General features: G+C 26.6%; 1 protein-coding gene across 7 annotated transcripts; it reads right to left on the bottom strand.

The window, feature by feature from the left end:
• Positions 1-10,122: 10,122 nt before the first annotated feature.
• On the bottom strand, positions 10,123-13,586 carry LOC112289026 (protein cornichon homolog 1). Of its 7 annotated transcripts, XR_012218605.2 has the most exons (7): positions 13,207-13,586; positions 12,390-12,571; positions 12,083-12,205; positions 11,868-11,897; positions 11,298-11,415; positions 10,863-10,936; positions 10,123-10,357 (listed from the first exon to the last, which is right to left on the bottom strand). XR_012218605.2 is itself a non-coding variant. In XM_024533929.3 (6 exons), the coding sequence occupies exons 1-5, from the start codon at positions 13,279-13,281 to the stop codon at positions 11,325-11,327; spliced, it is 501 nt and encodes a 166-aa protein (XP_024389697.1). In that variant the 5' UTR covers positions 13,282-13,586; the 3' UTR covers positions 10,123-10,357; positions 11,298-11,324. The 7 variants fall into 7 exon arrangements, 6 of the variants coding, with proteins under 6 accessions (XP_024389697.1, XP_073393535.1, XP_024389696.1 ...); XM_024533929.3 differs by lacking the exon at positions 10,863-10,936; XM_024533928.3 differs by lacking the exon at positions 10,123-10,357 and having other exon boundaries at positions 10,661-10,936.
• Between the last annotated feature and the right edge of the window lie 306 nt (positions 13,587-13,892).

The raw sequence follows: 13,892 nt of genomic DNA, 5'->3' as shown, positions 1-13,892 counted from the left end.
TTCTCCTTCTTTTTCATTTTTCTTGATACGGTTTTAGCTAATTATATTAGAGTCATCTTATTATGTTTTTAAATATGGAATTGAATTATGAATTAATGTAAAATATTAGATTATATCTGAATAACGTTTTATTATTTCATGTTTAAGTGTGCCCCTGAGGAACTGTTTAAATTATGTAAGAATAAAATTATGTGGTGCCAATGAATGGCACCTGGATTTGGCAAAAATATTGGTTGTTGATTTTTATATTTAATTATTGTATCTACTAATAACACCATATTATTTTAATCATATCTATTAATATTTCAAATAAAAAAATGTTAAAGATTCTTCTTTTGACATTTATCATGGAATGCAAACTAATAAGTATCAGTATTTCTAATATCTATTAGTAGGGTTTTTTTTTATGAACTAATTAAAAATAACTAGTTATTGTAAAGCAATAAAATTTGTTATACATGTTCTGTTACCTTGTATATATATATATATATATATAGATATATTTATTTATTTATATAAACAGAATACTCAAAATAATTTTTCTATAAAATCTTAAACTAGTGCCATTGTTTTAATTAAAAAACAAATAAACCAAAGGTATTTTGGAGTATAATAATTTAAATCTCACCAACCATTTATATGTATTTTTTTTATTACAATTTTCTTGTGAAAATAAATATATTACATGTTTAAATTATAAAAATAAATATAGTCCTCAGTTCTACTTTTAAATATTTTACAATCTCTATCATGTGTAATACCATTTACAAAGATAATGCATTCATTAAGTAATTATTAAACAAATACTTATTTATTTTTATTTCAAAGATACAACATGTATAATACTCACAATTTAAATTACTATTTATACAAGTGATTAATTTTATTTATTTATTTATTTTTAAATTAAAAAACATCACTCATTATATATATATATATATATATATATATATTAACATGACTTGTGAGGCCTATGTATACAACATGCAATGAAGATTGAAGAAGTTTATAATACCAAAGTTTGGAAGAGTATTAAGTATCAAAATTTGGAGAAGTATGAGCAACATGAAACATAATTCCAAATAAAGGATTTAATTCACTGCTTGAGCTTAAATGTCTCCTTGGCTTGTTCCAATAACTTTTCAAATCATAGCATCTATACAAAAGAAACATCTACCATGTTATTAGTTGCGGGTTTTTTCAAATTCTATCAACCTCATGTTATATGATTTGTCTTTGATGAGATTATCAATTCTGAAGATATATAATCAAACATGATATGTGAGTTTGATCATAATATAACATATCAAAAAATTGCAAGTAAAAGCCTTGTTGCAACCTTGACAACCATATTTCTCATGTTATATTTAAGAAATCCAAGAAAGATTCTTTAACTTCTAAATAAATTCTTTCTACATGTAAAGATGAAATATTGAAGTATCCAATGATCCTTAGTTTATTATGTCATATGAGCAATTAATTTTTCCAACATATTTTCTTATATCAGAATTCACTCACTCAAATCAGTAATTATATATGAAAGCTTATGAGAAGAAAGTTTTTACCCTAACAAGAATTGCATTACTATATAATGTTGAAAAAAATAATATTAAAATAGGCCAATTACAAGTGGCTCCTAATCTGTACATTAATGATAGAGCTTCAAATGCATGGCATAGATTCACATAAATATTTTGCATTCCTAGCCCCTACAGCAATAGCAACCAAAGTGGACAAAATGATAGCTTGAATGTGAGTTGTCTTTCAAGTTGCATGTTTTAATTTTCAAAAAACAATTTTTTTTTCTAAAAACTATAAAAACTTTATCGATTGGTTTCTAACAATAGTATAAAATTGCTATATAGAAATGATTATGTTGAGCATCAGTAGAATTCAAACTATGAGCATAAAAAAAATAATATATTATACATCAACATGCATGCTACTTGTATTGCAAATAACACAATTGTTTAAATACAAACCATGATTAGATGTATATAAGTTGAATTTAAATAGAAAATCTATATATATATATATATATATATTGATGAAAAAAGAACTAACTATATAGAGATAAGTATACCTTGTGAAGTTGAATGCTAAAATAAAAAAATATATGCCAACAAAGTTGTAAAGCTTGCATATGTTGTAATCATCATCCACCAAACAACATAAGATTCATTCCATATCCAATGTTCTATAATGGTTAATAAAACATATTTGCATAAGTTATTTACAACTAATATATATATATATATATATATATATATATTTATATTTAAAAACTTGTTATTTTTTATTCTAACTTATTTGCTTTTCATTCTCTTTCAAGTTAGGCATGTAAAGAGGTTGTTTAAGGAAATAAAGGCATTGTAGATGGAACCATAAACATATGTGGTATTAAAATTATTATTGTTGTTTCTTTACAAAACTTAACTAAGCAAATTATAAAGGATGTTGAATCCATCTTAGAACTTGGGTACAAAAAGGTTGTCCAACAGTTGAATGGAAGTGCAAACTAGACTTAATAAGAAGAAGTTTTGGAGAAGAACAAACCTTGAATAATAGTGGAAACACCAAGGTGAATTCCTAGGATCAATAATGCTAGAAAATTCTACAATCATGAATGTCAATTTTTAGTCTTTGATGCAATGAACCACTTGCTTTCAATGAAGTTTTGCACCAAAGTGTGCAAGATATTGGAACTAGTGGATCAATTTCAAAGTGTACCAATTACTATATTTATTGCTTTAAAAACTCTATCAATGTTTAGGTCTGATTCAACAACTCAAGCCACCAAAAAAAGTCTAACAAATTCTCTTTTTGTTGATATAAAGACAATCAATTCAACAAAAAATATCAAATATGCAACCAAATTTTTTTTTACATGAGTAAATAGTTTATGAATATTATGAAATTTAGCTTAATAGAATATTAGTATGAGTAGTGAAGACTTTGACTTGATTCTTTATTGATATAAGAATTTATGTTCAAATTACTAATGAGGCAAAATAGATGATAAGAATAAATGTGTTTACATACAATATTTGGAGTAGCAACTAGGTCAAGCAACTCTAAGAAATTGTTCAATTTAAATCACTTTGATTATTATTTCACTCTTTTTTATATCTCTTTTTATAACTTTTGTCAAAATCATTTGTTAATGATCGAATTATTATCTCAATTATAGTAATTTGCTATTATATCTTATATATATATATATATATATATGAGCACAAAAAAGATACATAATAAAAATTAATACTATTGAGAATTGTTGAGAACTAAATAATAATGATTCATATAATCTATGCTAATATAAGCATTGATTCAAGGTTTTTGTCCATAATATTTTATATATTTAGTAGTAATAATTGTAAAAAAAATATTTAGTATGTACTAATAACTAATATAAATAAAAATATATAATTCTAATACTTTTTATTCTATTGAGATATTGGTCATAGAAATAATCTAATAGGCCAATTGAAGCAAAGATCTTACCAAACTCAATTATGTAGAAAGAAATAATAAGCCACTAGGTCATAAGGTTCAAATTTTATAAACAAAAATTGGTTAAATAGATTACTTAAGAAGTTTCTACAAGAATTCTTTGTCTAGTCACTCATGAAGTACCATGTTGCTTAAACTTATATGATCTAATTTTGAATAATATTAAAAAATAAAGACAATGATTAAAATTATATTTCATTTGTAACAATCATCTTTAATTTTTATCAATATCAGTTTGGAATTTTCTTGATAAATCTAGTGCTATATTGAGGACTCTATTAAAGAACTTCAATAAATTCAACCATGGAAAAACAACATGCAAGCAAGTTTATATTATAAGATAATTTTTTTGGATAATTAAACATATAATTTGTTCATACTATGTATTTTACATGGACATATTATATTTCTTTCAGCTATATGTACTTACACGCCATATTCTTTTATATAAAATTAAATATGCCTAAATATCATATCTTCAAACTTAGTACATGGTACATATGCATGTGTACAAAAACAATTGTTCACATAAATTCTCAACTTGTTGACATCTCAATCTTGAACTACAATCATAATTTTTTTTTTTTAAATCTTGATTTGAATAAAAATTTAAGTAAAAATCACAACTTTTGCTATAGAATTAAGTTTTCCATGTCTCTCACTTTTCTTTTGGATGGAGCTCAGATAAAGTCTCAAATAAAATAATTAAATATTTTTATGATACACTATTTGAATTTGAGCATATATATGATATATTAGATATTTTATATATATATATATATATATATATGTATTTTAGCCAATAGATCAACCATATCACCTAATGTGGCATTAGATGCCAAATTCTATTTGATAGATATAATTTAGTCTAATTTAGTGTGTTTTTAACCACGTATATTATTGACCTTATTATTTCAACTAGGATTCTAAAACTTAGATGGAAGAACCCTCTTGACTTGACATTCTTATCAAATCAAGTCTTCTGACTAGTTTTTTAGAGAAAGAAATTTTATTTTATAAGATCTTAAGAGTGTAATGCTTGTGTATTCTTATTTGGTTTAGATTGCATATTTAATGTTGATTTTTGGCACTCAATATATTATGTTTAACAATCTTTACTTATACAACAATAATTTTGAATTTTCTTTAGTTTTGTGTTCCTAATTTAAGTAAATAGTTCTCAAAAAGATTACCAATAGGTGGTTAGATGAGTATGGCACATCAAATAAGTTGTTAAGGTTTAGTTAGTAGTTATAATTAATCATCCTATAAAAGGAGTAGAAATCTAACAAGAAACACATTCCAAATAGAGAAATGTTGTCGATAAGAAAGGATCAGAAAGATGTTGAATAAATATATGTCTGCTTCTTAAATTACGTGTCTTTGAGTGTTCACAAAAATATATGATATATATCAAGAAAACAATCTTTTCTAGAAAGATTAATATCTTTAAGGAGATTAACAATTCCAAAAAATAAGATTGGTTATATTGAAAAGTATAAATTATCGAATTAAAGCTATGTTCATATCAAGTTAATCAATTAAAGTTAATGCATCTTATTAAGATTATTAGAAATTAAAGTGGCCTTATTTTGGAGATATAATTAAATATGTGACAATTGAGATACTATGGTAATTTAAAAATTTTGCATGCAAAGAAATTAAGTAGTAGACAAAAACTCAATTGACTATTAAGTATCAAGTATTTTTATTAGGTATAAATCAAGTTGTCTATTGAAAATGAAACATCTTTTATACTAAATTACCTCTAATATTAAAATATATATATATATATATATATATATATATATATCTTTTTAATTGGATTTAAAGATTACTGAAAAAGACTATATAGAATAGAATATAGTTATTGGATTTCACTACATTGTCTATATGAACAACAGCCAATTTGTGGCACCAATTGGTTAAAGTCTAATATAAGTCAACAGCTCAACAAAGAATATTGGATATAAAAGAACTAAGTTTTTTAATTACAATTAATACCTATTGGTCTAAGTCTGGTTTAAGACAATAATTCAACTAAATGCTACATTATACAGTACTTAAGAAAATTAAGTTACTATCATTTTAATTGGTATTAGGTGCAAGTCCAAAGTTGTTATAATACTTTGTTAGTTTAAACCAATGTGTAAATGCTCTTGTTTGTATTGACTTTTCTATTTGGTATTTTTCCTTCTTTTGCTTATATATATATATAAGCTAAATTTGATTGAAAGAAAAAAAAAAAAAAAATCTTCATTAATTATATATATGTAAAGTAATATATAGATATTCTATATTTATTTTGGATACATAAGAATTCATATATTTTTTAATATATTAAGATATATATATATATATATATATATAGTAAAATTAATTTATAATATAATTGGATAAATAAGTCATTTTGTAGGCTTAAATGTTATGTGTACTTTAACTAAATCTTTGGTTATTATAAGATTGGTGATACTTTACATAAACATTCTATATATATATAAAAAATTAAAAATTGTAGTGATGTTTTAAAAATTAAAAAATTAGAAATATTAATAAGATTGTTTGCATATCTAATGTAGAAGTACACATAAAATCTTTATTTTTTCATTTAATTTTTTTTTAAAGATTTTTAAATTATTTATACAATTTTTTTATGCTTTTGTTTTTGATCAATTCTAATTCAAACTTTTTTATTTCATATATAACATTACGACACTTAGTTGCATGTATAACAAAAGTGATTTTTTATCTCTTTAGAGAAAAAGAAATTTTATATGTGTAGCATTTAATAATAAAAAAGATTTCAAAGTTTTATAGTATATTTTTTTTACTTTTGATTCATTTATAATTTGTAAGATCTTACATGAAATTGGTATTATCTAAGGTTTTGCTCACTTCTTTTTATTATGTAATAGATACTAAAAACTAAGCCATTGCTAAAGCAAAACAAAAAAGTCAAATTTTATACATCCACAAGTATTGCATTGCTTTATGCATGTATACAGTAAATAATTTGTATATTATATTAATAAAGTTATATATAAGTTGAAACAATGTACACATTATTTTACCAACCAATGATTGCAAGTCCAATCTTGAGTTTGTTGTAGGCCTTTTTAGATGCCATTTTGCAATGAATTTAACTATGTTTTTATAATTCTATATGAATCTTATTTAAATCTCACCAAAAAATTAAAGATTATAAAATATTCTTAATATAGAGTTAAAATTTGATTTAACTTAGAATAGTCAATGTCATTGAACTAATATATTTATTGTTGCTTTTAAATTTAGAACTAAATCATCAAATTAGGTTTTTATTTATACTTGTTCTAGAATTTTTTTATATGTTTTTGTGACAAATATTTAGAATATGTTAGGTAGATTTTTTAGCAATAAGACATTTTTTAATTGCTAGATCTATAAGTTAATTGTACATTGTATCTTATTATAATGCCGTTTTATTTTGCAATATAGAAATAAAAGAATTCATTCTAAAAATAAATAAAAAAGTAATATATTTGTAAGTAATTTGAAAATATATTATATATATATGTAAATATATTTAAATATATATAATATTTTTATATGGTAATATTTGTGTCATATGTTATTTGAACTTTCAAGCTCTACAATACCTTATTAAACAATATATTTAAACAAAATACTTATTTTTATGCTTTTAGTTATCCTTCAGTTTTGTTGCTTTGCAATAGTTGTAATTATAGAAAATAATGTTTGATATGTATGTGTATCTACAATACATAAATTGAGGTTGTTATAAATAAATATATTTTTTGAATATTAAGGGAAAGCTTTTCATTGCAGTATTAATTTTGATATGTTATGTGAATAAATGTATTTGTATTGATATTTTAATAAAAAAAATTGACTATTTTTATTTTTCTATAGTAGTATTTATGATTGAACAGGATGAAAGTGTTAATTAAATTTTTTATGTGGTTTCAGTTAAAAAATACCAGACACTAACATAAGGCAGATAGAATAATTTAATGGTATATGCAAATGGACAATATTTTAATGGCTTCTAAAGAAGTAAATGTTGAAAAAGAATTACATTTAGGCCAATAAAAAATATTCTCTCAACATTAACAAGCATGTAAAATAGTTGTGCAAATGACTAAACTTAGATTTTAAAAATAAAAAATAAAAAAATCTACAACAAAGAATAACTTTTGAAATTAAAACAAAATTTATCTGAAATAAATAAATAAACATAAAAATAAAATAATAATTTAAATCTTATTTTTTTTTAAATCATAAAACAAATCAACTTTTTAAAGATACTATACTTATTGGAGTATAAATGTGTAATAAAAATGTTATAAAACATTGAAAAAGATAAATAAATAAATAAAATATAAAAAGTAAAAAATAAAACTTAAGTTATACAATTCTAAGATTTTTTATAAATTATTTTGATATAAAAAGTAGACTTCTATATTTTTAAGACCCTAACTTTAAATTAAATAAAACTCATTGATTGAGATAATTAACAAAGTAAAGAGCTTCAAAAACATATTTAATAATACATTGATACATGCGATGATTTAAATTTATTTTTAATATTTTAAAAGCTCAAAAGTAAAATTGGTACAATTCTACTGGTAAATAGATTTGAACTAATTGTAAAAATTATATATATATATATATATATATATATATATATATATAGTTTTATCAAGAAGCTCATACAAAACAAGAATGGTACAAAATAAAAATAAATTCACTTAAATGTTACAAACCTTCATAAAAATCATACAATTCTTTTGATTAATATATATATATATATAACTTTGTATGTATTTTGTTATATATAGATATATTATTTTATTTTTGAATAATAATTAAATAGTTAATTTTTAATGGTCTTTATATTGAATAGTATATATATATTTTTTTATATGATATAGTTGCAAAAAATATTTAAGAAACCAAAAAGATTTTTTAATGTGTTCCTTGAATAAGAATTATTAATTGACATACATTACCTTCAATATTTAAGTTTTTATAAAAGATATAGTTAATATGCTTGTTATATATTAAAAAATAGTTGCTATAATAGAATGTTCCATTAGTATAGATTAATGAACTAATGCAACATCTATATTATTATTAGAAATATATTGAGAATAAATTTTAAAATTATATTTATATACTTATGTGTATATGTCATTTAAAAAAAGAAAAAAAAAAAGAAAAAAAAAATCTAATATATGTATTTAATGCTTGAAATTTTAATATATATATTATTTATTTTAAAATATATATAAGCTTAAATAGGTTAATGTAAAAATAATAAATAACAAAAATTTATAATATTTTATATATTAAAGGTATTTTTGTTCTTTTATATTTTTTAAAATCATCACATTTCTATTTTATTTTTATTTTTATTTTTTTAATAATAAAAAATTAGAAATATTTTAACCAAAATTGATTTTTATTTTCTTTTCTTAAATTCATTAATTCATTATAAGAATGTGTATCTATTCTTTAAAGGTTTTATCATAACTATTTGTATTAGACTACAAATAGTTTTGCACAAATGGTTTTAGAGTTATGCACAGATTTATATATATATATATATATATATATATATATATGTGTGTGTGTGTGTGTGTGTGTGTGTGTGTATTATAGAATAATTAATTTTATTAGGAAAAAATGATTATGTTAGAAACATGAATAAAATAGCTCTTCAAATCTATTTTGTAGACTTAAATTTTTATTTTGTTGTAAAATACATATATATAAGAAAATTAAAAATAAGTAGAACTATGTACCTAATTGAATGACTTAATACATTAAATTATAATAAAATCTATCTCCATTATAATTGGAGTCTATATCTAGATGTTCTATCATAATTCTAAAGTAGTGTTAATTTTCTTTAAGATCTTTGTAATGGTTCTTGTTGAGCTGTTATAATGCCTACAAACTTTGTTATTGAAATGAAGTTCCAATTAGCAACCATAAAAAACTATTTTTATTTTTAATCTTTTAAAAATTCATTGCTATATAATCAAAAGAATGTTTTTCAATTTCCAATGTTTGTAATTTTTGTTATAACTTGCATTTAGAATCTTAAAAAATCTTAAACAAATTATTGAAAAGTACTAATACATGTCTCTAGCTTGTAATGTTTATATATGACCAATTGAATGTTGCTTTATCTATATAAAAATCACTTAAGTATAATAAAATTATTCTTCTATACACTAATTAAAATAACCATAGCATCATTAATATTATACAATTAAAAATATTCTCTAATTTTTACAACTATTCATTACCAAGAATTATATTATACTATACTACTTAGATGTCTATATATATATATATATATATATATATGTTATTAATTATTTTTATTTTAAAATAATTGTATTTAGTTTTACTTAAGAATAGTAAGCCTAATACAATGTGATTTTTGCAAGCTTCACCTTTGTCAAAATTTGATACCGATATTTTGAAAGAGTTGCAGATAAAATTACACAAATGTACTTGACTGATTTTAAATAATAGTAACAATGATAAAACTTATTTTATGCCACAAATCAATATTTGAAAAGACATGATAACAAATGTACACAAATAAAATAGAGTATATTGAAATTGAAGTCTCTAATTTTAACATCTATTTACAGCTAACTAACACATTAAAATGCCCTTTTGTTTTCAAAGGTACTAGAATCCACCTTCACTGCATAAATTATTGAACGAAGCATCCAGTGAAGTTTAGATATAGTTCTGTTTAGATTGAATTGTGATGAGCTTCAATCCACCTCCCTTGTGGTGCGGCGTACGTTTGTTCCATTAACTGTATTTCATGCCCAAAGAAAACAATAGTTTTGTTTCAAACTTCTAAACAAGACTTGATGCTTTTTATTTTCGGACAGTTTTTCCGAAAATAGATGCCTGAGTTTGTGCCCTAACTATTGCATTTATTTCCTCACTCCGCCACAAATGCACTACTCAGTAGCTGCTCTTGTCCAACAAGGTCATACTATGATGTAAACCACTGTCCACGTGATACATTACAAAATCCAAAATAGCGTCATGAAACGTATTGAGCTGACATGAATCTAAAGGCAACCAGAAAATTGAAGAAATGAGCGATATATGATTTGTGAATAAAATATGGTATACGTATTGCCCAAAACATTGTTTTGAATATGTCCTCTCCATTGATGTTCATCGTTAACAACAAAAGAACGTAGAAAAGACTAGATATACCTTAGTAAGTCGAACAATACTGAAGTAATGCTTGGAGTTCTCTCTAGTTCAAAACATGGAATGCTAAAAGGAGACAACAATTTACCTACCGTGGGTTCAACCCATTGATTTGCCGTGGAGGCCCATACCTTACGATTGGCAAATTAATATCATCCCCGAATACCTCGGCACAAATATATCCAAAAAAAATCTAAGTCGCTTTCGTAAGATCCTTCAATATACAGCAATAACATAAAGTTCGCAACTCACAATCAGCGTGGCATTTTGAGCATAGGAAACTATGCACAGAGATATTTGATAGATAACCAAATGCAGGAAGACAAAAACCCTATACTCCTGCCATGCATAGTTGTTCAACTCTATCCACCGCCTCGCTAAGACTTAATCCGACATTGTTCATGCCATACTAGTAACCTATGAACCCAAGTCATTCGCAGACAATACTCACATGTACAATTCCTGTGCCGTTGCAACTGACAAAAACTTCAGATAACAGAACAATTAGAGTAAATTCACATACTCACAGAGGATCAGTGCAATAGGCTTCAAAATCACATGTCTGCGTGGATTGCTGTGAACGTTCGAGCGGTCTGCGCAGCATCCTCATGCTCCAGAACTAGGTGGAATGTTGCCACCAACAGTCTGCAATCGTGCACACCACCATGCAGATCCGCCACCAACATGAGTCAACAGGAACGAAACATACAATATCTACGTAACGCACGGTTTCCACGATCTGTTGTCCATAAACATGAAAACCAGTACATACTCAAAGCAGGTTGACAACGATACATGACTGGCGTATGATCCACGTCAACATGGCCACGTAGATCATAGCTTCGTTACATGTCCCAAATACTTTTTGTAATAAATGTACTATGTCACTTTTTTGACAGATAGAACAAATTAGTCATTGGATGGTCCCACTCGTCTTCACAGTCAAATACATAACAAAATAAATCCACCCAGCGACAAGCTTCAGCAAGGATATCATGAAACAATAGCTGCAACCATTATCCTTAGCAACAGGCAGCAAACACATCCTTCTAGGTGAATTTATCAACTGAAAGCCTCCGCGACAGGGTTCAGACGACCTGAGGTATGCTGAATGCCACAGTTGAGACCTAATTCAGCCAGCACGAACCTTTAGAACCATGTCAAGAGGACGTATGGACTGAATCCAAATCTAGGGGGATAAGACTTAACCACTATTGAATCATTCAACAAGCCATGCACGACCTTCAGAAGATAGTAAGGACTTTCCAGAAATTGAACCAGAAGATGAGATACATGAAAATCAAAGTCGTACTTGAAAATAACAATTACGAAAAGAAGTAGGTAAAACGCAAGTTTGACCAGCCGGTACTTCTTCTCACGACCAAGGTGACTGAAGATCTCCGTGACATCCAGAAGATGCTGTTTCCGTAAGTACCTGAGCCAAAACAATGCTCGTAATCAACGCACATGCTTAACATCTTTTCTTTTGTTTTCTTTTTTCTTTTCTTTTCTTTTTTTTGCAGAAAGGGTGATACACAACAACTGCAATTCTCAGCATCACCAGCTGTACCACCAAAAGCCAAACAAAGTGAAGCGATAGGATGCAAGAATTAACTTACAAAGATGTGTGATAGTAGGCCAAAGGGACATTAAGTATGAACAGCCACCAGTGACCAGTAAGAAGGTAGGTGCAGCCCAGGGTTCCATGAATGAAAAATTCGGGAACTATGCAAGAATTGATGTTTACTGAAGAATCGAATGGGTTGCTGTAATCGAACTCTAGGTCTGACAAGCACATCAACTGCCAATCCGTAACACATTCCAAATCAAACTCAATTACTCCCAATCATCAGCATAAACTCTTACCCCTGAAAATTGCATCAAGGGTGAAATTGCCAGACTTGAGATTTTACAGGCATCCGACAACGTAGTAAAAGATCACACAAATATCGATGATCATGAATATTTCATTCGAGGATTCCGAAAAAGGCTGAAAAACCTTCATGATTTATAATTTCGAAATTTCTTAATTCAGAGCATCCCTTGGAATTCTCTAGAGCTGATTAAGCCAATTGACCCATTCACCTACACGATCAAGTTAAAGCAGACGCACTTCACCTGCGCGGAGTACTCAACAGAAATACCTGGAGAGCGCCAAATAGTTCGAAAAGCACGCTCTTTCAACAATAAAAACCAGCACTCAACAATGCAAGCAACTCTGTGAACGCCACCCCAAACTCACTATCAAGCCCAGTAAGCATCATAAGTGAGGGTTCAACAGAAGCCCCGAAACCCTAGAAATACCTCCTCAACCAAGTATTCAAACCTCGCACCGTTTTCTTTTAATTGCTTCTTCCTTTCAATTACAACCTATCTCCTTCAAAAGCCTACTTCCTCCAAACCCAACAATGAGCTAAACATGAATTGGCACTGTACTTGGTAAACGAGGACTCCTAGCAGCGAGACAACAGCGAAGAAGCAGAGAAGCCACAGAATGAAGTCCATCTCCATAGCTTCCTACTACTTGCGGCTCCTTCTTGCTCCTCAGTGTCGCTTGATGACAGGAGTCGCGATGATCGAGAGGTGTGCTGAGAACAAGGACATAAGAACACCACCGAGACCAGACCCCCTTTCTCACAGACTCCAAACCCTAACCATGAGAAACACTGCAAATGCAGCAGCAACTTCAGCGCAACTGTAATAGTAGAGCAGATTCTTAACAATGACAGAACCTGACTGCAATCAACATGGACTCTAAATATTAAATAAAACAAACACACATATAGATATATATATATATATATATATATATATTGGAAAATTAGGGCTAGGTTGGGACTCTAGTATTACAGTCCAGGGTAACCATTCCAGCTCCTAAAGATTCCTTCCTTTCCGTTGAACTGCCCAGCCTTTCCCTTAGCCCTGCCCGCCTCTGCCCGCCTCTGTCCATTTATTAATGCTCGATAAATTAAATGCAAGGATGAATTACGTTGATGAATATTTGTCTGTTCATTCGTTTCCAGCTAGATTAGTCCTCACTGTCGCTTCTATCGGGGACGTTTCCTTTTCTTTCGTTTGAAGCGCTCGCTTCTGTGCTGTTCCCATTGCTATTCATGAATTTA

Source organism: Physcomitrium patens, chromosome 11 (genome assembly GCF_059467195.1).
Source record: "Physcomitrium patens ecotype Gransden chromosome 11, ASM5946719v1, whole genome shotgun sequence".
NCBI classification, from domain to species: domain Eukaryota; kingdom Viridiplantae; phylum Streptophyta; class Bryopsida; order Funariales; family Funariaceae; genus Physcomitrium; species Physcomitrium patens.
Note: the sequence above shows the minus strand (reverse complement) of the source record. Positions and strands in the feature narration are given on the sequence as shown.